This window comes from Oryctolagus cuniculus, chromosome 15 (genome assembly GCF_051225735.1).
Source record: "Oryctolagus cuniculus isolate XC-2025 breed Fujian yellow rabbit chromosome 15, ASM5122573v1, whole genome shotgun sequence".
NCBI classification, from domain to species: Eukaryota; Metazoa; Chordata; class Mammalia; order Lagomorpha; family Leporidae; genus Oryctolagus; species Oryctolagus cuniculus.
This window is the reverse complement of record NC_142881.1, coordinates 67,830,037-67,857,445: the sequence shown is the minus strand read 5'-3', so window position 1 is coordinate 67,857,445 and position 27,409 is coordinate 67,830,037. Positions and strand designations below refer to the sequence as shown.

The following is a 27,409-nucleotide window of genomic DNA, read 5'->3' as shown; positions in this document are numbered from 1 at the left end:
TATTTTTAATGGTAGAATAGGGCCTTGTCCTTAGAGATACATTTTTTTCCAGTTGGCTCACCCACACTTTCTCTCCCTCTCTCTGGCCCCTGCCCCACGTTTACCTCATACATTGGGGGACTTTCATTCTCTGACAGCAGCACTTTGGAAGGTTCCAGTGCCCTGAGGAATAGGGAGGAGAGAACTGTCTTCTTGGCCTCCTCACGTACCCCCTGGGTCTCTACTCCAGAGAGCGATGTGACACCTGGATCTCTGATTCTGACCTTCTGCTAGGAGACCCATCTGTTTCCCGTTCTTTGGAAAAGATTCCTTTCTTTGCAGGAAGCAGCTCTGGCATCCCTGGTGAACACTGTACCTGGTAACTGCACCATCAGGGCTGGTTCCTTTTCACAGTGTAGAGAGGAGGGAACTGACAGTCAGCTGGGGAATCATGGCCGGAAGCAGGGAGCGAGCAGCCCTAGGGAAGACTTCTAGGAGGCAGGCTGGTGGGGCACCTGCTGTCTGGGCCCCCAGCCACAGTTCCCCAGCACCCCCTGCACACTGAACTGAACTCTGATTGTCAGAGGATGCTTTTCATTATAATCCCAGAACTTGGATTTTTCTGAGCTTCCATTGCTTAGGGTCACAGTCAGATGACTGAATCAATCCAGCAAGGCAAAGTGAGTGCCCGCTGTGCCAGCAGCAAGGTGGGCATGCAGATGGTGTTCTGCTGCCCACGAGTTCCCAGGTGGACGGGGCGAGGGGCCTGCCTGTGTGGTTGGCACGGAGACAGGTGCCCAGGGCTGTGAGGCACGGCGGGGAGTGATTGTGTCGGGAGTAGCATGAGCTCTGCAGCTGCCAAAGATCTTTCCAAGGAGCAGGACTGTCTCAGATAAAGCCCTGGAGAAAACCAGGTGCCATCTCAGTGAGGCTGTGGGACGGGCACCGGCTGGGTAGAGAGGGAGAGGCTGACTTCTGGCCGAGTCTGCAGAAATCACAAGGTGGGAGACAGTCCTTAGGCGCCCTGTGCTGCTGCTGCTGCTGCTGCTTTTTTTTTTTTTTCCGACAGGCAGAGTTAGACAGTGAGAGAGAGAGGGAAAGAAAGGTCTTCCTTCCGTTGGTTCACTCCCCAAATGGCCGTTATGGCCGGTGCGCTGCGCTGATCCAAAACCAGGAGCCAGGTGCTTCCTCCTGGTCTCCCATGCGGGTGCAGGGCCCAAGCACTTGGGCCATCCTCCACTGCACTCCCGGGCCACAGCAGAGAGCTGGACTGGAAGAGGAGCAACCAGGACAGAATCTGTTGCCCCAATGGGACTAGAACCCGGCGTGCCGGCACTGCAGGTGGAGGATTAGCCTAGTGAGCCGCGGTGCTGGCCAGCCCTGTGCTTCTGCACACTGGGACTCCAGGGAAGAAAATGGGTGCATCAAGCAGGTAGGCAAAGACTTGAACCCCAGATGAAAGCTTCCGTGAGTTGGAAGAACTCTAGGAGCTTCCAGAAGCTCTGAGCCCCCTCGCTCTCCAGGTGCCGGCTCCCTCAGCCCTTCCCCTCCCAGCACCCCAGGCGCTGACCCTGGAGCCCTGCTGCAGAGAGCTGGAAGCCTGGGCTCTGTGCGGGGCACTGGACTTGGAGCTGATCTCCTGGGACCCCTCTGAACGCTGCTGGTTTCATGGTGACTTCTGACGGGTGGGTGGGGTCACATCATCATCTCTAGGGAGGATTTGTCCGCCTCTGTCTTTGACAGTGCATCCTTGCCAGTCTGTGGCATTGGGTAGGGATGGAGGGAGGCATCGCAGATGGGATCGCAAGTGATGCTGTGAAATTGCGGCTTCGTTTTTCTGTTCTACAGTCATCCCCTTTGTCCCAGAGCAGGAAGAGAAGCAGAAAGCACAAGGGAGGAGAGTGCTAAAGAACGCAGAGGGCCGAGGCCGGCGCCACGGCTCACTTGGCTAATCCTCCGCCTGTGGCACTGGCCCCGCCATATGGGCGCCGGGTTGTAGTCCTGGTTGCTCCTCTTCCAGTCCAGCTCTCTGCTGTAGCCCGGGAAGGCAGTGGAGGATGGCCCAAGTGCTTGGGCCCTGCACCCCATGGGAGACCAGGAGGAAGCACCTGGCTCCTGGCTTCGGATCGGCGCAGCGCGCCGGCCATAGTGGCCATTTGGGAGGTGAACCAACAGAAGGAAGACCTTTCTCTCTGTCTCTCTGTCTCTCTCTCTCACTGTCTATCTGTCAAATAAAAAAAAATGCAGAGGGCCGGGAAAGGAGCAGGATGACAGGGGCAGGTCCCATCTGCGTGAGCAGCGTCAGGACCGCTCCTCACCACTGCAAGCCGGCAGAGGGCCTCAGACACTCCACATCTTGGACATGGCCCATCCAGGGGGAGCCTGGGAGGCTCCGTGTGGGTGTTCCTCAGTGCCCCTGCAGACTGGGGAGCTGACTTGCAGGCGGTGCAACACTTAGGCTACCGTCAAAGCAGAGTAAGCAGCCCTGTTTAAAGTGATGACGCCACATCTTGCTGGCTGTGGTAGATCCTGGTGATTAAAGCACACACCACCTAGCAATATTTTTTCAAAATGAAAATTGTCTTAACACAGTAAGATAATGTTCCTTGTAAACATTTTTCAGTACAGAAAATCGTAAAGGACAAAGTGAAGTTGCTCTCACAACCTTATAATAGTTCCTACTGACCACGTCACATTCGTTTCCCACGGAGCATCTGCAGGACCACCCTTTAGCTGGTTGGCACATCTGCAGGGGGAACGGTTTGAGAACTGAACTTCACTCAATCTAAGTTTGTGGGCAGAGCATTTGACGTGGAAGCTGCAGGCGAGGCGCAGGCAGAGGCCCAAATCAGGAAGGTTCTTAGATTCCTGGATTTTACGGAGAGAGCTGTGAAGGATTTCACTCCAGGGGGAATGTGGCCATTATTCCACCAGTTGCTGAGAGTACGTCTGAAGCCCCTGAGACCAGGTGAACACAGGAAGACTAGTCAGGGGCAGGGGTGTGTGTGTGTATGTGTGTAGTCAGGGGCAGGGGTGTGTGCATGTGTATGTGTAGTCAGGGGCAGGGTGTGTGTGTGTGTGTGTGTGTAGTCAGGGGCAGGGTGTGTGTGTGCGTGTGTGTGTAGTCAGGGGCAGGGGTGTGTGTGTGTGTGTAGTCAGGGGCAGGGTGTGTGTGTATAGTCAGGGGCAGGGGTGTGTGTGCGTGTGTGTGTAGTCAGGGGCAGGGTGTGTGTGTGTAAGTCAGGGGCAGGGGTGTGTGTGTGTGTGTGTGTAGTCAGGGGCAGGGTGTGTGTGTGTGTAGTCAGGGGCAGGGGTGTGTGTGTGTGTGTGTAGTCAGGGGCAGGGTGTGTGTGTGTGTAGTCAGGGGCAGGGGTGTGTGTGTGTGTGTGTAGTCAGGGGCAGGGTGTGTGTGTGTGTGTGTAGTCAGGGGCAGGGTGTGTGTGTGTGTGTGTGTGTAGTCAGGGGCAGGGGTGTGTGTGTGTGCGCGTGTGTGTGTAGTCAGGGGCAGGGGTGTGTGTGTGTGTGGTCAGGGGCAGGTGTGTGTGTGTGTGTGTAGTCAGGGGCAGGGTTGTGTGTGCGTGTGTGTAGTCAGGGGCAGGGGTGTGTGCGTGTGTGTAGTCAGGGGCAGGGTTGTGTGTGTGTGTGTGTAGTCAGGGGCAGGGGTGTGTGTGTATGTGTGTGTGTGTAGTCAGGGGCAGGGTTGTGTGTGTTTGTGTGTAGTCAGGGGCAGGGGTGTGTGTGTGTGTGTGTATGTGTGTAGTCAGGGGCAGGGGTGTGTGTGTGTAGTCAGGGGCAGGGGTATGTGTGTGTGTGTGTGTGTGTGTAGTCAGGGGCAGGGGTGTGTGTGTGTGTGTGTGTGTGTAGTCAGGGGCAGGGGTGTGTGTGTGTGTGTGTGTAGTCAGGGGCAGGGTGTGTATGTGTGTGTGTGTAGTCAGGGGCAGGGTTGTGTGTGTATGTGTGTAGTCAGGGGCAGGGTTGTGTGTGTGTGTAGTCAGGGGCAGGGGTGTGTGTGTGTAGTCAGGGGCAGGGGTGTGTGTGTCCGGTGCTGTTGGGGAGCATCCTTGAGCAGTGCCAGGCAGGGTAGGGGAGAGGAGGAGGGATCCAGAGACAGCTAAGTGGTAGAATTGCCAGGACTTGATTTTGCTCCACCCCAGGTCTTATCACTCAGACCAGTCTTCTTGCTGTGATGCAGCCCAGCTGATGTGGCAGGGCTGTGTTTTGTACATCTGTCCAGCAGAGGTAGCAGTGAAAACTAAGGCCACTGGCACCTGCTGTGCCCTCAGCTGAGACCAAAGAGGAAAACTGGAGGCAACCAGGACAGGGACAGATCTGTGCTCCTTTGTGCAAAGTCAATGACATTTTCAGTGTTAAGCAAAGCTGGATAAGCACTTGGCGAGCAGGCAGTGCAGCTGCACTGGGTTTGCAGCTATCATCTCAGGAGTCAGACTCCCTCCCAGTACCCACGGATTCCTGGAAAAGCCTCTGATCTTCAAGAATCCTGTGGCTGCCCTTTAGAGGAGCTGCTGTGTGTGTTGATGTGTGATGGCCAGAGGTGTGGGACAGAGCAATGGATGGCTCAGGCTTTCATGATAAGATCCCAGTGCATCCCTCCCTTGGGGCCGTAGCAAGGAATCTAGAATCTGAATGGTTCTGAGTAATCCACCCATCGGTAGCTTCATGCTTGGCCCAGAGCCTTTGCCCCAGCTCCAGCGGGCTCCTTGGCCACACAGCTGTGCTCCGGGCACCCCCTCCCTGCGTCCCAGGAGCCCTGCTCAACCTTGCAAGGTCTACGTTGCAGAGGCTGCAGAGGTCCCCAGGGGTTAATCTTGCATCCCTTGTAAGTAGTTTTCACATGATTGCTTAGACCTGGGGTTTAATTTGGAAAGCAAATTCCTAATACTGGGGATCTGTGATAATGTTGATGTTATAAAAGTAATCAGATTCCAGGACGGAACACGGACTGTTTCAGCAGCAGTGATTAAATGCGCCACACACAGCAAGAGCTCCCTTAAGCACCATTAATATCACAGTGACAGGCAGTTAGAGTTTAATAATCACCACATTTAGGTCATTTTTCTAGAGCACCGAGAGACTTGGAGCCTCCAGTGGGTTTTGTATCTCAGGAGGACTCCACAGGGTTGTTGGGGGCACCCTGGCTCGTTCAGGGCTCAAGGACCTGGGATTGTGTAAGTGAATCAGCTCGCTATCTGATGGTCTCCTGAGCCTTGGTCTCCAGCTCTCAGTCCTCCATCCATTTCTTCCTCTCCAGTGTTCGAAACACATTGGAGAACTTACAAGGCGGAGCAGGGGAGGGACCTGTTCCGTTTTGGTTTTCCACTGAGAAACGTGTTGAGAAAAGGATGTGGTGGTGAGGTAGTCAGGCAAAGTTCAGCTTCTTTTTTTTTTAAAAAATATTTATTTGTTTGAGAGGCAAAAAGGTCTTCCATCCAGTGGTTCACTCCCCACATGCCCACGGTTTCCGGAGCTGAGCCAATCTGAAGCCAGGAGCCTCTTCCAGGTCTCCCACGTGAGTGGAGGAGCCCACGCTGTTGGACATCTTCCACTGCCCTCCCAGGCCATAGCGGAGAGCTGGATCAGAAGAGGAGCAGCTGAGACAGGAACTGGTGCCCATGGGGGATGCCGGCATCTCAGGCAGAGGCTTTGCCTACTACGCCACAGTGCTGGCCCCAAAGTTCTCCTTCTTGATTCCCCATGTCGCTTACCCTGATAGGGCTCATTGGGGGGCTGCCTTGTATCTGTTTGCCTTATTTCCCCTTGCTAATCTCTGGTGGAGGAGGGTGTCCTTCCAGAGAGAGAAGACTCTGGAAGCTGGGAACAAGGGCGCTCAGACTCCTGGCTGCTTGGGAGCAGACAAGTGAGAGCTATGTGGATCTCTCAGCACTAGGAGAGGCTCCCATGGAAAACAGTTGGTGGTCTCCATCATTCACAGCTGTAAAAGCCACCTGGAGGTGAGGACGGGGTAGCATGGCCCATGGTGGTGTCTAGCGGACCAGGGATGAAGATCAGGCTTTAACAGACCTGTAGTTGCTCTTATGAGTGCCAACTGTGCACCTCAGCTTCTAGAGCCACAAGAATAATTGTGCCATCAGACACAAGAGGGGGTGGTAGCACAGGAGGTGCCGTCCTGTCGGGGATGGAGACCCCCTGGGCCCCTTTTGAAGACTTGATCAGTTATTACATTCTCAAAGAACCCTTTTGGGTACCTCCCCCTTCTTTGGTAGGCAGATGAGTCTTAATGGCGGGGGCCAGAGCCGACCTGGAGCTGGCCGTGGTAATGATAGGGGGTCCAGGAGGGACCTGGCTGACTCCAGGCACGACTGATCCGGGAGTTCAGACTCTGCCCTGCAGCATCCCCGTCTGGGGCTCATTCTCACAGAGGCGTTCTCCAAGGCAGATGGCCCTCTCCGTGTGGAGCTCTAGGCTTGCATTTTCACAGTCACATCCCAGAAGAGACTTCCTGTTCCCCTCAGTTCCCTGAAAGGTGTCTCTGATGGGCCCTACCTTGTAGCTTTCCACAGCTGGGAGCGCCTTCCCTGCCAGCCTGGATCAGGCCACTGTGGTCAGAGGAAGGTGTGGGGGTCCTTGAGTGACACCTGTCCAGGTCAGAGGCTATGCAGAGGGCTGTTGTTAGGGAAGAGATATTGGGACAGCAGGAAAGGTCCCTGTGGCTTCCCCTCACTGTATCTCCAGTTACCTGTGTGAGCAGGCCTTGGCTCCCTGGGCCTTGGGGTGAATATCAACCCAGCACTTGCCAGTCACATGGCCCTGGCCAAGCTACGAGGCTCATTCAGCCTCAGCTGCTTGATCTTGTTGGTGAGAACAATGGCAGTATGTGTCTAAAGGGCGAATGGTGAGAATCTGGAGAGTTCATCACAGTGCCTGGCACGGAATAAGGTCTGTGTGCGTGTTGGCAACTACCGTGCTCTGACAGCTCTGCAAGACAGGACGTGTCTGTAGTTCTTCTGCCTGACTCAACCAGGAGGCAGTTATTCTACACGTCTCAAACGAGCAGCTCACCCACAGAACTGAATGTGGATCTGCCAGTTCTTTCCCGGCTGTCAGGGTCAACTCTGGGTAGAGGAAGCCCACAGACTGCTTCCTGTGTTCAGTTCCATCAAAGGGAAAGGAAGGCTGGACTCAGTGGCCAGCCTGGCCTACAGCCAGTGACCTTGACCTCCATGCAGAGATTCCTCCTTCAAGTGCCTGCTCAGGGTCCCTGCTCAGGGACCACAGCCCCCTCCTGCACTCCTGCTCCCACGGTGGCCCCTGGGATAGAAGTCAGCAGAGTGGGTGGCAGTTGAAAAGGACAGCCTCTCTCCTCCCTGAGGCAGCACCCTTGACCTTTTCCTCCCCTGTACGAGGAGTGGGGTGGGGCTTGGCTTCAGCAATCCAGGCAGACGTTGTCCGGGCACCTGCCAGTGCCTGTAGTGCACCTGTTGTGGCTCAGAGTGTCCCTCTATGGCCAGACTGCCTGGGTTTACCTGCTAGTCCCCCCACCCCTGCCTGGGTGAAGTCGCTGCTTTGTTTATATTGGCAGGAGCTCCAACAGTCATGAGGACTAAATGAGTGCGTGTACCTACAGCACTTAGAAAGGTAGCGTGTGTGGTCTGCAGGGCTCCGTGCTTTCAAACTCTTAGACTTTATTTTTCAAATTTGTATTTATTTCAATCTTCCTGAAGAGCAGAGAGACAGATTTTCCGTCTGTTGGTTCACTCCCAGATGGCTGCAACAGCCATGGCTGGGCCAAGCTGAAGTCAGGAGCACAGACCGCCAGCCGGGTTTCCCACCTAGGTGGCAGCAAACCAAACACTTGGGCCACGCTCGCTGCCTCCCAGGCTACAGTAGCAGGACGCTGGATGGGAGGTGTAGGGGCTGGGACCAGAGCTGCCACTCCAGTGTGGGATGCGGGTGTCCCAAGCAGTGGCTTAACTCGCTGCTCTATAACAGCTGCACCAACTCGTAGTATTGAAATCACGGGTTCCCTGAGAGAGCTGGGAGAGGGTGACGGATATGCAGTGACCAGGGGTAGGGAGCTGAGCAACCCTGTAGGCTGTCCTGGGCCACTGCTGGGGGAGGGCTAGATAGTAGACTCTCTGCCAGGTGCAGCAGGGACCACAGGAGCCATACTGGGTTCTGTAACTTCACAGGGGTAAGGAATGCAGGTCAGAGTGAGGTTAGAGAGGTCACTTTGTATTGCAGGTGGGCATGAAGGCTTTAAGGAAGAGGTAGAGACCACACCAGGCACGGATATTTAGATAGGTAGCAGATATTTAGATAGATGGGACAGCTTTCGGTTTGAGTGACCGCATCGACAGAGCTACAGGAAATAGGTTTGCCTGTGACTGACACAGTTCTAAGAGTTTCCGTGGATGCAGTGGTGGGAGGGTCCAGGACTTGACAGGGTCAACGGGAAGCCTGTGAAAATCAGTGTCCCACTGCCCCCAGTGCCAAGGAGCTGTGTCCCAGCAGGAGTGGACAGCATGCAGTTTAGTAGGAGTAGCAAGGAGGGGGACACCAGGTCTCTCAGAACAGATTCATAGAGGCTCTGCTAGGCATAAGGGAGTGTGGGCTCCTGGGATGCAGACAGACAAGGCCGTAGGTGTCATGGAGGCTAATGTTTGTTCTACTGGAGCAGCACCAGCGGATGCAAAAGCTATTAGGTAGGAGGTTGTGGGACAACCGGCTATTCCAGTAGTCTTGGGGTCTCACCCAAAGATGGCGTATTAACTACCGTGGGGAAATGGCCACTTTTAGTGGAGAGCCCTGACATTCCCTCCTTGGCCAGGTGAGTGGACCTGGCCTCGCTGAGGTGGGGTTTCCCAGGGTGGTGCCATCCCCACAGGTATTTAAATAGAATGTAATTCTGAAAGCTCACTGATAGTGACTCCAGGACATGGGGCATTCTGTGAGGCGGTGTAGGGTCACGCAAAATTCAATGTCTTCAAAAACAAACCAGAGCAAGCCGACACACTCCAACCCATGGGGGAATCCAGTCTTCCTTTGTAAATAAAGTTTTATTGGAACACAGCCACATGCGTTCCTCTACCTGTGATCCAAGGCTGCGTTTATGCCGTGGAGGCCGAGTTAAGAGTCACAGCAGAGAACAAATGACCTGAAAAGCCAGAAACAGTGAGTTAGTGTGTACAGGGAGAGGGTAAAAGCCTTCTGGCAGCAAAAGCAGCGCGTGAGCTTTGACTAGTGCCTGGACCTGGTGGGAAATGCAAAGGAAGCATCATTGAGCCATGATCTGGGGGCAGCTGGGGGCGGCTGCATGAGGGCAGCACGTGGGGTAACGTTCCTGACGTCAGCTCAGTTCTCAGCTGTCACAATGGTGTTGAGTGAAACACACGGTCTCCTTCTTAGGAGTTGAGTGCTGAAGTGTTTAGGAGTGTGTCTCAATGTCTACAGCTTATCTAGAAATGCACAACCAAAGCATGTTTTTGAAAAAAGAAAATAAGAGAAAAATGATTTGAAGATAAAGCAATACGGGGAGGGGCACAGTGTTCCATGTACCATTCTCTCCAGTTTCTGGCAGATTTGACAAGTTTCAAAATGAAAGTTAACATTTAAAACAGTTGTAACAAAATGAGAGGGTTTACCTCGTTGGGTGGCCCAGGTGTGATCTTCCTGCGGGCTCTGTCTGGGTCTTCAAGCCTGACCCAATTACCTTGTCTTGTCTAGGGAGAATTCCCTTACAATGGAGACAAGGTCGGCAGCTGGAGGGGGCCCGCCTCTCTCCACAAGGGGGCGCTGTTCCTCTCCCAGGCAGCCCCAACAGAGCCTTCCTGCTATGACCTGACCATTGGGCTTGTTGTCTCTTTGCACAGTAATTCCATCAAGCTGGTGAATCTGCTGTCCATCTTTATCAGCACGTGGCTAACTGCGGCCGGGTTCATCCACTTGGTAAGTATCCTGGCTCGCCTGGAACAAGCCGCTTTATGAGTCATTTTGTTACCAGAAATGTCTCTTGCTAGAAAGAAACTCCAGCCCAGTGGTAGACAGGAAAAGGGGAAACAACTGCTCAACGGTCTGGGTTTGCAGCCCTTTGACCCCAGGCTACTTCCAAATGAGGAGTCGCGGCCACAATGTTAACCTGGCTGTGTTCTGTAGTTCAGTTGTGCAGTGTGTGCTTTGGTCGATTTTTTATTCTATCTGCAATGACCCAAGAGAGCCACAAGATGGCAGTGCTTCCTCAGCAAACGCCCAGCAACGCTCTGGGGACAAGGTTGAAGTTCCACCCGCTTGTCTTAGTAAACAACTAATTCAGATTCCCCAGTTTCTCTCCACTTCTCCCTTACAGAAAGTTACATTTGACTCTTTTGTCTGATCACCGCACATTATGCTGTACCTCCACCGTTCCAAAGCCTTGCCTTAGCAGGTCAAGCCTGTCTCACCTCCCTGAGGCTAACAGAGCCCAGCTATGTGAACTGCAACAGCCTCATCCAACCGACGATGAGGCTTTAGGTGAAGGTGGCCTTTCCTTCCTCAGTGGCTGTTTGCACACACAGCTACCCACCACGTGGGGTTGACGTCATTGTTACCCAGAGGAGCACAGGCCTGGGGAAGGGAGCCAGGGACTCGCTTTCAGTCCCCAGATCTGGGGGTCCCCACCCAAGCCTTTATGCTAATGGAATTCTTGGCCGGAGTCACTCTTGAACTCCCTAATTCTTGCTGTCACCAAGCACCACAGATGTGCAGGAGATGGTGGTCTTCAGGCAGCTCATGACCGCACCCCCTTTATTCTGTGCCGTGCCCTCTGGCTCCCCAGGAAACCCCGGGAAACAGTATGTGCCGAGGGCAAACTTGGACTTGGGAAGCAGTCCCAATCCTGGGAATGAGAAGCAGAGCTGGAGGCTTGGGGGTCCCCTATGGGCCATGCAGGGGATCGCAGGCATTGGCTTTTCAGTGTTGGGAGGGAATCTGGATAGAACTGGCCCGGTCACTCCCTGCAACCTGGGAGTATCTAAACTGCTTCTGCCCATTTCACAACCTGTGGGCAAATCAGATGTGTTGGGAGGGCAGGAAATAGTTCTGTGAAGGCTAAAGCAGAGGTGGACAACCTGCAGCTGGAGCCCAAGCGCTCCAACCCAGCCATGCCCGTTCACGGAAGTGCTGCCTCCTGCTGGTGTCCCACGCAACTGCAGAGCTGAGTAGCTGGGGCAGACTGGGGACTGGAGGGCCCACAGCGGGGAAAGCCTGTGTTCTCCCGCCCTTCACAGCGAGAGACTGCGAGCCCTTGGTCTGGAGCGCCTTGCACTCCTGAGCTCACTGCACTCCCGGGGAGGTTCCTGTGGCCTGAAGGGTGGACCTGCTGTTGGCTCGCTACCAAGGAGAAGCAGCAGGATCTGAGGCCGGAAATGCTCTTTGGGGTCTGGACTGGAGATCTAAAGAACAGGCCTCCCCTCCCCCCGCAGCTCCTGTGCCAAGAGCATGAAAGGGGGCGCCCCCTAGAGGAGGCTCCTGGACTTGGGCAGGAGGAGAGAGCGAGGCCCCCTGAGACTTCACAGGGCCCCACAGAGAGAAGTCAGGGAAGGGAGAAAGTTAACTTTCAGCGGGCTTCGAACCATTAGCAGTGGGAAGAGCCACCGATGAGGGATCACTCCCTCGGTCCCTGTGCCTCTGTCAGCCAGGAGAGCACCCTCTCCACCTGCTCAGGGCTTCCACGCTGTGGCTCCCAGAGCTCAGGGCAGGGTGGGGAGCGCCCGCCAGGAGCCCACTGCAGCTGGGCTTCCCCATGCTTTGCATACAGAGGCCGATGCAGAGATGTAACCATTTTCTCTTTTCTCCTCCCCCCTGCCCCCCGCTTTAGGTGGAGAATTCAGGGGACCCATGGGAAAATTTCCAGAACAACCAGGCTCTCACGTACTGGGAATGTGTCTATTTACTCATGGTCACCATGTCCACAGTTGGTTACGGGGACGTTTATGCCAAAACCACGCTTGGGCGCCTCTTCATGGTCTTCTTCATCCTCGGGGGACTGGTAAAAGCCCTTTACTATCGCCTTGGTTCTTACGGCCGCGGGTATTTTCTGTTGTCCATTTCCATAGCTCTTCATACACTGTTTCTGCACCGGAAGCTAGCGGCTGCCCGGGCGTCGCAGTCAGGTTCAGGAAGTAGAAACACAAGGGTGACTTCCCTGCCCACTCCCCTGGGGTGTTAGGCGCAGCCTGAAGACCCAGGTGTGTTGCCTCTTTCAGGGACAGCTGGTGAACTTGTTGTAGGGAAGGGATGTGGTAATAAGCCCGGCTGGCTCCCCACAGTCATGGAATTCAGCCCCCGATGTCCTGCGAGGACACTGGCTGTCCCTTAACCCTCGCGGGCACTGTCCACAGGGCGTAGATGGTTTGCGGTTTCAGGAGCTCCCTCTCCCCAAGATGTTCCTCCCCCAACTTCCAACAAACACTGTGGCTGGCGCCTGCCCCGAGGAACAGGGTCCTCCCCGCCCCCTGGTGGACGCAGGAGCTTCTGTCCCCAGCGAGCAGTGCGTGGCTCTGCAGCCCCCACAGAGGGGATCTTTCCTCTCCTTTTGCAAGTCCGAATATTTCACTTCTTGCTTTTCTGGGCCGCGCAGCTCCTTGGGCAGCAATCAAGCGTCCACCGTGGTGCTGTCCTTGGGGACTTGGGCAGCTCCTTGGGGTTGCAGCCTTTTGTTTTCCCTACTGGCTGGTTCTAAGTTCAGATTTTTGCTGTGTGTGAGGTAAGTGATAACATCCCACTTCCCACACAGCTGTCACGTATGGACACCGCGTGCACATTTATATCTCACGATGCATACACGTCTCCCTGTTAGGTATGCATGGAGCACACGTGTGTGGGAACTGTGTATAAATGTGCCCTGCGTGCGTGCATCCATACCAGTGTTTCTGCAGCCGGCAGGAGGGCCCCAGACCAGGACGTCCCCTTACCCAGCCACAAGCACGATGTTTGTTGGACAAAACATGGCAGATTTGTGTTTTTTCCCTGCTACCCTTTCCTCCTGTGTGACTTACCTTTTGTGCTTTTTAGTGATTTTTTTTTACAATGAAAATAATTTATTTTTTAGTCTTCTTTTGGTGTTAATTGGCTTTAATCCCAGACAGAGACATTGGTGCTCCTTTGATTTTAACTAGAAAGATCTTTTTGCAAAAATATGTCAGTGTGGATGCGCGCATGTGCGTGTGTGTGCCTGTGTGCGTGTTTAATTTCACCAGCATGCACCCTTTTTTGCTTATTTATCTTCAGAAAGAAGAGGTAGATGTCCACGTATCCATCCCTTGTATTTTTCTCGATTGTGATTTTTAATTTTTTTTTTAGTCGTCTGCATTGGCTAAAGTTGTTTTGCCCCGTGTATTTCCAGGATGTCACCCTTTTTTATTTTTATTTTTTTTTTTGTGCTTTTATTTTTTATAACCCAACATGTGAAGGGATGCCTTCCGAGGTCTGGTCCTCTTGTGTTTTCAGATCTTAGTATCCACTTCTGGAGAGACGCCCCTCTCTTGGGCCTGTCGGTTCAGTCTCTCTTCTGTCTCCTGTCTTTTCCTCAGGCCATGTTTGCCAGCTACGTCCCTGAAATCATAGAGCTAATAGGAAACCGCAAGAAATACGGGGGCTCCTATAGCGCCGTTAGTGGAAGAAAGTAAGTACGCCGCGGGGCCGGCCGCCCTGCCTGCGGGAGAACCCCTCTGCATGCCAGTTTTTTTTTTGGCTCTTGTTTCTTTGTCTCATGCATGTAGGCAATGTTTGCCCGCTACGTGCCCGAAATTGCTGCTCTCATCCTGAATCGGAATAAATTCGGCGGGACTTTTAACAAACATGGAGGCAGAAAGTAAGTCAGTTGCATCAAGAAGAGATGTGTTGAGTGACTTCCGAGAGCCCCTGGGCAGTGACTTTGAGTCCTGCCCCTCCCCCACCCCGCTCCTCGGAGGGAAGGCCCAGGGTCTGCATGGGGGCCACGCCAGAGCTTACCCCAGAAGCTGCCCCGCTGGGACCGACTCCCTGGGCCTTGTCACCATTCAGTTTCCAAGAGACGCAGTGGATTTATCCCGGCAGAGCTCCGTATGCTGCTGGGCGTACGGAGCTCCTGCACTCTGCACATCAGATGGCTCTGTGATGAAATCCTGGTCCCTCCAGCTAAGGTGGTGCCGTGCGATGGTGGGTTTTGTGCGGCAGCAATGCGGGCTACAGCTGTAGCTACAGAGTCCAGGGCGGGGGGGCGAGATCCAGGTCGTTGTCCATCCTGTCTGCGGTCAAGGCCTCGTGGCCGCCAGGGAGTCAGTTCTCCTTTTCACTGAGCCTGTCTTCAAAGGGACGCACTTCTTGCTGGAGTCCCTGGGGCAGGGATGGCTGTGTCTAGGGAAGGTCTGTGGCACCGCCTGCTGTCCCCGACGCGTCTCAGTCTGGCTTCCCACACACGCGTGCCTTCTGTTTCCTGCTCGGCTCACTTGAACAGTATCAGCATCCATATCAGTGTGTGGGTCCAGTGTGGACCGGAAGTTTCTCTCCCGAGAGCACATGGAGTGACCCCATCCTTCATTTACGTTCCCAAAGATTTTCTTTGGGCACTCAGCTTTGTTGTTCTTTTTTTTTTTTATAAAGATTTATTTGAAAGGCAGAGTTAACAGAGAGACAGAGACAGAGGCAGAGGGAGAGAGAGAGAGAGAGAATTCTTCTATCCGCTGGACTGCAATTGCTGGAGCTGGGCTGATCCAAAGCCAGGAGCCAGGAGCTTCTTCCAGGTCTCCCACGTGGGTGTGGGGGCCCAAGGACTTGGACCATCTTCTACTGCTTTCCCAGGCCATAGCAGAGAGCTGGATCGGAAGTGGAACAGTCAGGTCTTGAACAGGTGCCCCATATGGGATGCTGGCACTGCAGGTGCCGGCTTTACCTGCTAGGCCACAGAACTGGCCCCTGTTTTGTTTCTGAAATACAACTTATAGACTGTGCAAGGTGCACATTTTCAATGCACAGCTCAGGGACTTTGCAGGTACCCAGTGTCTCCCATCCCTCCATCCCAATCCGGATACAGAAAATTTCCATCACTCATACCAGTCATAGAAGTTGCTGTCACCAAGCTGTGGGTTTTTTTCCCCTTCTCATTTATTTTCAAATAAGCTCTTGATTTTTTTACTTATTTTTTTTAACACTTTAAAATAAAATTCGACTGGCAGCATCGGGTCTCCTCTGGCCTTGACAGTTGGCCGTGCTGGAGGACGTGGGCCCCCCTCTGCTCAGTGACTCCAGTGTACCCCGAGCTCAGGTGTCCAATCCTCCATTCAGAAAATGAGGAGGTGGGAAAACAGGCTCATTTTCTTCAACTACCCACAAGACACCCGTTTCCGTTCAAAGGCACAGAGGACTGTGGGCGAGAGGTGGCCAGTTGGCGTCTTGTCAGTGGCCACAACACATCCCTCCATCTTCCTTCTAATGAATCCCTCCTCTGTCTATTACCTTAACAGCCCTGGATGAGGTTAGAACCAAGCTGTTGTGATTTCTGGGCCATTGGTTGGATCCAACAGGCCGAATAAGTCCAGAGATTCCCTTTGGTCATTTATCCCATGCCAAGAGGCAAATAGCTCCTCAATTCATTTTGCCTTTAAGGTGTGGACAGGTCTCCATAAAGCAGAAGGCATTTCTCAGGGCCCCGGGCTCGGCCAGCATTCCCTTATCACTGTCCCTGAAGAAGTCAGTGAAATCAATTGCCCTCAAGTCCAGATTGAAAATACTTCTTGACTCACATTCCAGGTTGTTGGCTTATTTATTTATTTTGTCTAGGACAGTTTCGCCCCCTGATGTGGGCAGCTTTTGTCGACGATGGGCCGGATGAGGCTGTCATTCCAGCACTCGCTCACTGTCCCCCGGTCGGCTCTGGTCATCTTTCTGCCGTGGCGTTTCTGCCCACCCCACCCCGCCTGCTGAGCCTTCCATCGCAGGCTTCCTGCCGCGGTTTTCTGGCTCTGTAATCTTTCTTCACCGCTTTCAGCCCGGCCTTCTCCCTCTTTCTTCCCTCCTTTTTTTCCCTTCATCTTTCTTTATGAAAATGCACTTTGCTTTTCATGTTCTTACTGGGTCTCCAATGTCCCCCAACCCTGGGGACAGAGAGGCCGTCCTGTCATCAACACGGGGACTGTTCGCTCTACTTTCCGCATGGTTCCCCAGTTCAAAAGCTAATTACTAAGTAGTTTAAAGCAGTCCTTTGGTCACTTAGATCTTTCATCAGAAAATATAAGCTTGGGAAAGGAGCGGTAATAAAGGGCCATTAGCACCCTTTGTTTGATGTTGTTTTTCCAGTCAGTAGAACAAGATTGATGAAATGTTATGTTTGGCCAAAATTTGAGTTTTCATTTGGAATTCAGTGTTGAGAGAATGGGCTGTCAGAATCAATAAGTTTTCTTTCGCTTGGGATATGGGCATGTGGTAGTAATTAGCAATATAAGGTCTTTAGTTGAGCAACCAAGCATGGATTCTGGCAGCAAACATAATGAGAAACTACAGTTGTTCTATTTCTAACGTCAAAAAGTTTCCAGATAAAATTAAATGCATTTGCAAAAGGAAAGCAGCTAAACTTTCTTGAAAGATAGAGTTCAGACTCTTAAAATAGCACGCTGTGCTCTGAGTGTTTGTGTACGCATAAATATATGTGCAGGACCCACGGACACTCATTCATTGTCCCCTCTCCCCGGGGCCGAATCCGATGAGCGTCCAGAACGTGATTAAAAAGCACAACACAGGGAAGGGGTTTATTTACGTGTGCATATTTTACTCGGAAATATCTCTCTGACGATGCATTAGCTTGTCGCACAACTCAGGGTCACTCATGATCCAAAGCTGTGGAGACACAGAACTCTGGACAAAGATGATTTACACTACAAAGTGTAGGCAGAGAAGCCCAGCATTTTGTGTATGCAACACTCAAGTCCGGGAGATAGGGACTACGGAGATCTCACCGGCACTTCATTTTCCGTGTCAGCCCACGTGTTTGGCGTGATGTAAACACGTCGTGCAGCATCCCCCCAAAACGTCCTCACCCTCAGCAAGGGATCAAGGGCGAGGGAGACTCAGGGCAGCATTTCAACACCTCCCATGTGACCTTCAGACCCGGCCATAGATGTGGGCTCATGTGCCTGGGGGGGGGGGCGTTCGTTGTCTTATTTATCTTATGAAGATGTACGTGGGGATCCGAAAAATGGGGCTGTGAGTGTCAGTAGCCAAGAGTTCAGGGAATGGTAGAGACAAGCAATCTCTCTGAGCTGCAGGCATGAGGGGCAATGTGCCCCGTGGGCTGAGACCTTAAACCCTACTCAGAAGACTAACCCAGCCTGCCTGCCTGCCTGCCTGCCAGGGCCACACCTCCTCCTCCTCCTCCCTTCGTGGGAGGTCAAAGCTGCTCAGACGTGGGGAGGGCCTGGGGGTGCTGAGACTCCCATGGCCTTTGGGATCCCCGCCTCACTGTCCTTCCGGCCACAGCCCCTTGCAGCCTCCCCTGAGAGGTTTCCTCCCTGAGTGTGACTCATTCCGCTCCTGGATCGTTTATGAGAACTGACAGGATCATGGCCTAAGGTCACGTGGCCAAGGGCCACTGAAAATAATAGGCCACTGAGAGGAGTCCAGCTGCCGTGGCCCCCTTCCAGGGCAGCCACCCCGGGGAGCCACTCCGACCTGTGTTTCCCATCATGGGGCTTTAGTGGCCCCCACAATGAAGCAGTCCTAGGCCAGGTGTTCGGGACAGAGACAACAGGGTGATTTGGGATTGCTCTGCTGGTTCTTGGTAGCCAGATACAGAGAGGACTGAACCCTGAAGACAGGGAGGAGAGTGGAGTGACGCGCGGGGAAGGGCCCCGCTCAGTCTGGGAGTCCCTATCCTGGACTCACTCATCTCTTGCTCCAATTCAAGAGAGCCCTCTTGAGACCTAAATGTGGTGGCTTCTTTTGGAGTGCTCCCTTATGGGGACGGAGGGACTGCGCATGCTTGCAGAAGTGAGAATGTGAATGAATACGGTCCGAAGCCCCAGCACAGTTGTCCTCTGTGATGGTAATAGTAGCCACGGCGGTGATAGTACCCACAGACGGACATGCTATACCGCGCAGCCCTAGCAGTCCCCGTGTGGGGCAGGACTTACCGTCAGCTCTGTTGGGAATGGGTGTGGAAATTGAGAGGATCAGGAGCTTGCCGCCATCACCAGCTATTAAAGGGAAAGGGGAATTTGCTCCATGGTGCCTGGAGGCCTCCCCGCGCCATCTCTCGAGGCCCTTTCTGCTCTAAGCTCAGGGATCCTGTCTTTCTCCCCCTCTACCTCTAAGTGGGGCCAGTGCATTGTGCCTGTGGTGGAGAGGAGGAGACGGCATGGGTTTTAATGTGGGGCTGTCTTTTCCTGCTACTCACCTATTACACCTAAGGATCCTGATCTCAAAGAAAAAAAAAAAATGATGGGGAGGGGACAGAACATGTCTTTGTTTTTCTCATGTGGCCATACTTGAAATTAGTTACCCCTTGCACACTTGTGGCAGTGAGGAGCTCTCCAAGATGGGCAGGTGATCTCACTCCAGATGAGATCCGCCCCTTCTGAGTCCCATCCTCTCGGGGTAATTCATCTCCTGAGGGTCCAGCCACAAAACATTGTAGTGGTTTGCAAGCATTGTGACTCTCTCTTGGGCGGCTCCTACCTGCAGAACATCTTATGAAACATGTTTCCTGCCTTTGCAGAGGGAGCTCCCCATTCCCTTTCACACTGGTGTTGGTTTGTGGTATGCTACAGAATAGTTCCTTGGTGATGGTTTCTTAATTGTGAGTGGAGCTACTGGAGTAGGAGCCCCTCCCCCCGAAGGTATTCTGGAAGGTATCCTCTGGAGTTGCTTATAGCTTTGACGTGGAGATTAGCTGTCAGGAGGCTCTGTCCTTCAGCAGGGGGTTGGGGAAGTCTGTCTTCAGCCTCAGATGTGGCCTCGCTGAGGAGTTAAGAGAATCGCTCACACTTTGCAATGTAAAAGTGAAACCAGAGTGCTTTACCATGTTCCCCAATGTAAGTGGTCAGATTTTAAAGAATACGGAACACTTGACAACCAGTGGTTGAGTGTTCACTAACTTGGATCAAAATTTCAAGAATGAAAATCAGCTGGGCAGCGTTAGTGAGCTTTCTCACTGGTCCATTCTTGCATTCAGGGTTCAGTGATGAACAAGGCTCTCCTGGAGCCTGTCCTCACCCAGTGCAAGTGTACAGTCTCCAGGGAATTGCTGGCATTGAGCAAGGGTACAATGAAAGAAGACACCATTACACATTTAATGCCTGCTGCCAAAACCAAATCCCCAAAGCCCAAGGTTCTCTGATAGAGAAAATCAGCGATTATTTACAGTAGATGAAGCCGACCAGGGAAGTGCCACCTGGGAGGAGGTGACATGAAAGCATGCTCAATGACCAGTTAACCCAGTGTGCATTACCCGTAAGCTAATGAAGCTAAGACTCTAGGTTTAAAATTCAGCTAATGCCATTCCTCTTGTACCCGTAGGTCTTTAGTTCCATTGGAGTAAAAATCTCATCTCTTTGTCCATGGGTTCTGCATCTGCTGATTCAGCCAACACTGGAGTAAAAGTCGGTTTTTTAAAATTGTGTCTGTATTGAAGATGTACAGACTTTGATCTTGTCATTACTCCCCAAACACTGCCGTATAGCCATTTCCATCGTATTGATGTCACTTAGGTATTACAAGTCATCTAGAGATGACCTAAAGCGTAGGAGAAGTTGTGTATAGGTTAGATGCAAATGCTGTGCCGTTTTCTATAAGGAACTTGAGCACCCTCAGATTTTAGTGTGTGCATGTTATGTGTGTGTGTGTATGCTGGACTTAGTGCCCCCATGGACTGAGGGATGATTGTATTTCTCTTTCACACTCTGATTGGCCTGAACTCAATACTCTGACTTAAAGGAGACGGCCTCCTGCATGTTTTCCCTAGTTCGTTACTATTGGGTACTTTTTTAAAAAAGATTCATTTATTTACTTGAAAGTCAAAGTTACACAGAGAGAGGAGAGGCAGAGAGAGAGAGAGAGAGAGAGAGTTCTTCCATCCGATGGTTCACTCCCCACTTGGCCGCAATGGCCAGAGCTGTGCCAATCCAAAGTCAGGAACCAAGAGCTTCTTCCAAGTCTCCCATGTGGGTATAGGGGCCCAAGGACTTGGGCCATCTTCCACTGCTTTCCCAGGCCATAGCAGAGAGCTGGATTGGAAGTGGAGCAGCCGAGTCTCGAACCAGCGTCCATATGGGATGCCGGCGCTTCAGCCTAGGGTGTTAACCTGCTGCACCACAGCGCCGGCCCCATGGGTACTTTTTAAAACTATGTCTTTCCTCTTATCATAAATAGAATGTTCATCTCAATCAGAACCTTTGTTCCTTTCTGGGATCATGTTTCATTTTCTCTGGCTTGGCTGTCTTGCATCAACATGAAATTCCTGTCCAGTTTCTTACACTGTACTCAGCTTTTGTCCATCATAGTTCTAGACCAGTTTCTGAAGGACTTGAACTTGTGGAGGCTTTGCTGTGCCAGAATGTGGATTGTGTATTTGCAAAGACTCATTTAACCACCCACTCCCCAATACACACCCATAGTTCACCCCCACTGTAAGAATTAAAAGAAGTCGTGTCTTCATGTCCATCCGTTCCATGTATGTCTGTTGGGTGCTTGCTACGGGCCAGGCCCTGGGCATGACAAGTGGATTCCTGCTCCTGTACTCTCACCGCCCCCCCCAAAAAAGAAAAAAAACCCACCCGAATATGCCATAGCTCTCTTGAACTCATACTATTTGACCACCAAAAGGGCCGGGAAGTTCAAATTCAGAGCTTATTTAGGCACACACTTGCTACCCAACCCCACACACCCTTCTGTTACTGGAGGTGAGAGTCTTCCTACAATAACCCTGTCCTCTCTACTCCTTCTGAAGAGGCCTAGCCCCTCACACTGGGGAACAGGACTTGGGATTAATGCCCGTGGTGTTGGCTTGAACTGATCCGTGGGCCTCCTTTCCTTTCCTCTTGGTGTGCACCTCGGGCAGCACTCGCTGTTGCTGCTTCATGGGGAAAAATGGGCAGACTGCGCCCGTGAGCGATGTCTCCTACCAAACGCCATTGATGACTTCTCTATCGCAGACATCATCTAGTTGAAACGTGACTGAAGCTTTCCATTTTACAGACTTCGCCCCTTGTCGAGTAAGCCGTTCAGCCCTCTTGTTGCGTGTCCCACGTGACTCCCAGCCCAGGCTCCCCAGCAATGTCTTCAGATTCCTAGATTTTAAAAGCCATAAATTAGCAAATCATCCACATATCACCAGGAAGGATCATCTGGTAGCGATTCTAGTCAGAAGGAAACACAGGCCCCAATAACTGATCTTCACAAAGATATGAAGAACTGTAGACAGACAGATCCAGTAAATAGGAAGACAAATAGATAATTCAAGCTGACAGACCATCTTGGACTGATTAGGCATTCTGCTTTGATTAGCATTAAACTTTTTGGGCAAGGGGAAAAAAAATGAGATTTCCCTAATATGGGAAAATGACCCCTTGACTACTTCTAGAATTCTGTACTGAGAGGCAGATACCAAAACACTTGTCATTAGATACCATATCATACAATGCAGTGTGCCAGGCATCCCTTCCCAACGAGAGGGGTCTTGGTGAGTGTGCATGTGGGCACTTCTCTCTTGGCATCTGCTTTGGATTCTTCTAAGCCACATCGTCAGCCCCTTTCAAACTTGAAGCTCTATTTAAGGAGACTTGGGTGCATATTAAGTCAATTTCCTGATAATACTGATGGAATGAAGGCATGCTTCCCCCCACGTTCCTGCTGTCTCCTCCCTTCCACATGCTTATCAAAATGTTCCAGCTATTGTTCTGAAAACAAGAATAGAAATGTAGGTGGGAGATGAACTGTGTTCCTTAAAAAATGTCTTATTCAAGCCTAGATGTTTGCTCTCAAATATTCTTTCTTCCATTAAAAAAAAAGAATTCCAAGTATGACTTTTCTAATCATAATCCCCCGGGATTCTTTCTGCTCAGCCTCGTGGTTGATTGGGTGAATCCTTAGATGGATTCAGAATTCAAGGAACAAATGAAACTCTGTGAGACTAAGTTACTGTGCTTTCTGTTTTCCTGGTCTGTTATTCATTCTGATAGAAGTCCTTCCAGAGCTCCTCAAAGATTTGGGGTTCATCCCACTGCTGCTGTCATCATACTCTGAAAATAAACCAGGAAACTTTCTAACTGGCCAAGTCCAGTGTCTGTTTTTATTAAAATGCTATAAAGGCCAATACAGTGTGAAAGTCGTGGAAATCTGATGCTGTTGCTCTCAGGGTTAAGCCTTCCCCTGGTACTGGTCTTGTATCACAATGACGTGCTCCCAGCCCTAGAACCACTGGGACTGGTCTCAGCGTGGGTACCAATTGTTGGTAAAAGTCACCTTGATCTCCCCTTCCTTGTACCTTTTCAGTAAGGACACGTTGCGTACCTGTCTGGGTGAGAGGGCTTATGACCTTCATCACTGACCCCAAAGGCAAGTGTCAGCTTTAGGAAAGTTCTTGTTTTAATGTTTTTGTTTCACATACAGTTACCTGAACCCCTGCCATGTGCCAGGTACTGTATTAAGTACTTTGGTTAAAAGGGATGAGCAAGAAAATGAGATTCTTTCTTCCTTGGAGCTGATTGAGACATTGATCAATCAGAGCCATCCAAGGAGACAGTGCCAGCTAAGCCAAAGCTTAATTATGCAGGAGCCCTGTCCCAGTGCAATCCTCTTTTGGCAGGTATTTCGTTCAGTGAAATCATGAGGATCTGACATAATCACAAAATAGGGGGCATAGCAGAGTGTGTGATAATTCACATTGCTGAATGTACCCATTAGCACAGCTGAGGGCAAATATAATTAATAGCAGAATGCTTTGGGTACCTGAAAACTTAGAGATCTAATGAAAGACCTAGGCAAATGGAGGTGCAGAGGCATTTGGGAGGTGGTGATGCTGCCCTGGGGTCTGTTCTTTGCAGACCCCCCAGATGTCCTGTCATGTAACATCATGCCTAAGTGGCAAGCCTTTGAGCCATGGCTCCTGTCAATCCCTATGTGTGTATCAGATGCTGGACGTTAACCAAGGCTGTTGCAAATATAAGCTGCTTCTCAACTTATGATGGGTTACATCTCAATAAACCCATTGCAAGTTGTACTATCACGTTTAGTGCCCCTGGCCCACTGGACATCATAGCTTTGCCTAACCTGCTTTAAATGAGCTTCAGATCCTAAATTAGCCTACAGTTGGGCAAAATCATCTGGCAAAAAGCCTATTTTATAATCAAGTGTTGAATGTCTCCTATAATGTATTGGCTACAGAAAGTGGAAAACCAAACAGTTGTATGGACACTTTCTCATGCCCCTGTAAAGTTGGGACTGTCATGAGTCTGGTACCTCTGTACATTTGTTGGTTCTACTCACAGTGAACGGATGGCAGCTTATGCTACCCGGGCCCTTGGGTGTGGCTGGATAACAAGGGAGGAGGATGTGTTGACCCGATCTTCGTTATGGGAGGATCTTCCCCACCAGGATATGCTCTGGGGCCATGGTGTATGACTTACCATGGATGTTGGGCAGGAAGGTAGGGCTCATTTTGCAAATCCAAACCTTCTCCACGGCAAAGTTATCAATCATTTCTTTGCTTAGACTCATCCCCCATCTATTCCAACTTCATTCCCAAGGGGATGGCCTTTGTCTCCCTTAGTCTTCTCTCAGTCCCTTCTTATGCAGAAGTGGCATTATCAGATGGAGACAGGCAAATCTAGTCTGACCTGAAGAGAGGAAAAAGCCATTTAGTGCACCTACATCTCTGCAAGAGCAGGGAACTACTAGGAGGGGGAAGAGTCAGGTCAAGAAAATGCTGACTCATTTTAACAGGACCAAAGACCACCAAGCACTAGCTAATGCAAAGAATGAAAGGCAGAGGGGTGAGGGTGATGCAAAGAGACCCAAGGAAGAACCAGGACAGTTGTGGGGTTGTTGACTTAAGAAGGCTGTATAGTTCCTCTTCCAGGGAGATAGGAGGGAAAGGATCCAAAGTCATAGTAATATTTACGTGATGGTCATTGTGATGATTAAATGAGAAACTGAAGCAAAGCTCAGGAGATCTACCAATCAGGACTCATTTTTTTTGACAGGTAGAGTTAGTGAGACAATGAGAGAGAGAGAAAGAGACAGAGAGAAAAGTCTTCCTTCCGCTGGTTCACTCCCCAAGTGGCTGCCATGGCCGGCACTGCACCAATCCGAAGCCAGGAGCCAGGTGCTTCCTCCTGGTCTCCCATGCAAGTGCAGGGGCCCAAGGACTTGGACCATCCTCTACTGCCCTTCCAGGCCACAGCAGAGAGCTGGACTGGAAGAGGAACAACTGGGACTAGTACCTGGTGCCCTTATGGGATGCTGGCACTGCAGGCGGAAGATTAACCAAGTGAGCCACGGCGCTGGCCCCAGGACTCAAATTTTTTGCCAACTTCATCAGAAAAGGAAGTGTGTGTGTGTGTGTGTGGAGGTTGGTTTGAGTGCCTGACAGACTCCAAAGGAAAGCTGAAGGACAAGATCCCAGAAAAGACACAGAAGGGCTAGAAGCTCAGCTAGAGACCCAGGAAGCGAATTCGAGGGTCGGTCAGTCTTCACAGGGTGCTCTGCCATCAGGATGGACCAACTCCCATTGTGACCTCAGCGTCTCTGCTTTCAATGTTGGAAAGCACTGATTAGCTTCACTTAAGCAAGGGACCATGTATAATTGTAGAGGGCTGGTTCCCTAAATTGAAAATGAGGCAATGTTGACAGAAGGGAGGGTGATGTTGCACAGACAAAAACCAGCGATATTTCCTACACTGAGGTTCCCAGAATTTATTTTTAAGACTTGGACTGAGGCTCCACATAGGCTACAAGCTACCGAAGATGTGTGAGCATTCTCCCGTGGTCTAATTATGACCATGTGCATGGTCTGACTATGGAGGGGCAATTATGAATGGCCTGGTAGAGGTGCAAACCCCAGTCCCTCGAGGATGACTTAGCTCCTGATTGTCTGCATATGGTAAGATATATCACTTTCCTGCAGGAAGTTCTGGTCTGGCCAGGACATCCGAGTGTTTTCTGTTGCGGCTGCCAGCAGTCTGTCCTCTGACCTTGGGGCTCTGTTTCACAGAGGTGACTTTGCTGCACTGTTGAGATCTATTTGCTCAGCCTTCTGCCCCGATGTATGGAATCAACAGAGCAGCCTGCCTCCCCCAGAACAGCTCTGCTGACAGCTGGATACGATGACGACTTTATTCTCTTCCTCACTAGGAGGGAGAATGCATTTCCTTCCTTTGTGATTAGCAAAGTACTAGATGAGGCCACTGGAAGGAAACTATCTTATTTTTGAACCTGTTTGTTTCTTTTTAATGTGTTAACCAGAAGAGGCTGTAGTCAGGATTTGGGTTATGGGTTACACACTCTCAGCTGCCTTGTTTTTGTGTTTCTCTTTCTGTGTACAGCTCACTTGCAAACTTAAAATGTGATGGTAGATTCAAGGTGGCAGGATCATCCAATGTGCTAATAGGCTTAGAGTAAATTAATTGTTGAATTTCTTCTACACGTACTGTGACATAGTGTATCCATGCAACAGGTACTTCGCCAACCAGTGCCTCTCAACAGACAGTTCTGGAAAGCCCAGACTTCAGGGGCTTTGTGCTGGGCGCTGGGGCAGAGTAGACGGATGAGGCCAGCACTGCCTGGGGTGTTTCTTTGCCAGCCCTGAACCCCAGCACGGAGGGCAGGCCCTTGGGGACAGGCTCTCAGTGAAGGAGGAAGTGGGGAGGCAGAAGCTGGATTAGCCTCCTTCCTTTTCAGCAGTGGGCCAATGAGCCTCATGGGGAAATCTGGGGGGCAGTAACCCTGAAGGTCATGACCCAGATCAGGGAAAGATGCATTAAGACCAAGTAGTCAAAATTGCAGCACCAGGAGAGATGGAATCTGAGATCCACCTTGCATGAGAGCCATGGAGAGGAGGTGATGCAGACCCTGGGCGGGGTTGAGTTTAACCTAGAAGTGGACTTTCAGTACTGACCGCTGTGTTTTGGGTTGGTTGGTAGGTCTGTGGCCACCCTACTTCCTTCTGGATAAAATGCTCCGACCCCTCCCCCCACCCCCCCCTTGACAAGTACTTCTTAAAATTCATTCCCATCATGTCAGGAGCTACCAGTGGTGGGAGGCCGGGGGTGGGGGCCTTGGGATGAGGAAAGTGTGATTAGAAGGCTCAGCAGAAAGGCAGAAGAGAGTCTAGCATATGTACTTGATATAAATATTATAGTTTTACAGAGACATCTAGATCAATATATGCCACATTTCATCTACCTCTTTGACAAAGTGAGCACAATGTATTCAGGGAAAGCTGTATAGGATTTTCAATTTACTCTGTATGATTTATTGTGACAGGATAGCTATGGGTTTCTTAAGTTCTTTATACTTGTTCCAGTAAAAATGGATATAGTATCTTTAAAAATAAACAGCCCAGAGCTGTGCATTTTACATTGTCTTCCGAGAGCGAGGCTCTGCTAAGGAAAGATCTGAGACCTCCCCGCCCTTGTGGAGCCCGATTGCGGTCAGATTTGCTTCAGTCCTTGCTCTTCATCTATTTTTTTCCAGGCTAGAGGGGGTTGGGGGCAACAGGCGAGTAAACAAGGAAATCAATTAGGAAGCTACTGCAGACGTCTAGACAAGATAGGGTGATGGCGTGAGCTGGGGTGGGGGCAGAGAACTGGAGCTCTGTGTAGGGATTCATCATTGTCTGGCAGGTGCAGCTCAGTCGTCCCGGGCCTTTCCATTTGACAGGAACTGGCCCTGCGTCACACAGGCCTGCCCCTCACCCCCAGCCCCGCTTTCTCTGTTCCTTGTCCAGGGTCCTTTCCCACACCAGCTGCTTCTCTTTAGAAGGCATCAAATAGACGGAGCCATTCTGTCTTTGGTTTGGCACTGATATGCCAGGCCTCAGTTTCCCCATCAAACAAATCAGGCACTGGGGTAAACAGGAACCAAGGGCCGTTCTGATGCTTGGATGCACTTGAGGATATGGAAGGGTCTTAGTGTTATCCCTCTGTCCCACTTCCCCTTTTCTAAGAACTACTCTCTGAGTGGTTTGAAAAGTACTGTATGTAGACTTGTCCCAGGAAATGCATCCTCAGTGGTCCAGAGCTTTGAGAGGTCGATGGTCTGGGGCCGCCCCTCCCGTCTTCCTATGCCCCCTTCCATAAATCGGCCTAAAAGGCACCTGTGGAAGTGAGCTGTGAAACCCAGGTGCCAGCTCAGTGTGGGTGTCCAGAGCTCCCTGTGTGTCACAAGCCACGCGTTGAATGGTGGAACAGGGAGTACGGGGTTTCATTCTGCACGTGGAGAGTGTGGACAA

The 27,409-nt window shown here is 51.4% G+C and overlaps 1 protein-coding gene across 23 annotated transcripts in view; it reads left to right on the top strand.

The window, feature by feature from the left end:
* The window catches only part of KCNMA1 (potassium calcium-activated channel subfamily M alpha 1), a 783,049-nt gene that overhangs the window by 523,578 nt on the left and 232,062 nt on the right, over positions 1-27,409 (top strand). For all 23 annotated transcript variants that reach the window (XM_070056978.2, XM_070056977.2, XM_070056983.2 and 20 more), the window contains 3 exon segments: positions 9,828-9,903; positions 11,810-11,980; positions 13,524-13,615. In XM_070056978.2, the coding sequence (XP_069913079.1) occupies positions 9,828-9,903; positions 11,810-11,980; positions 13,524-13,615 (339 nt within the window).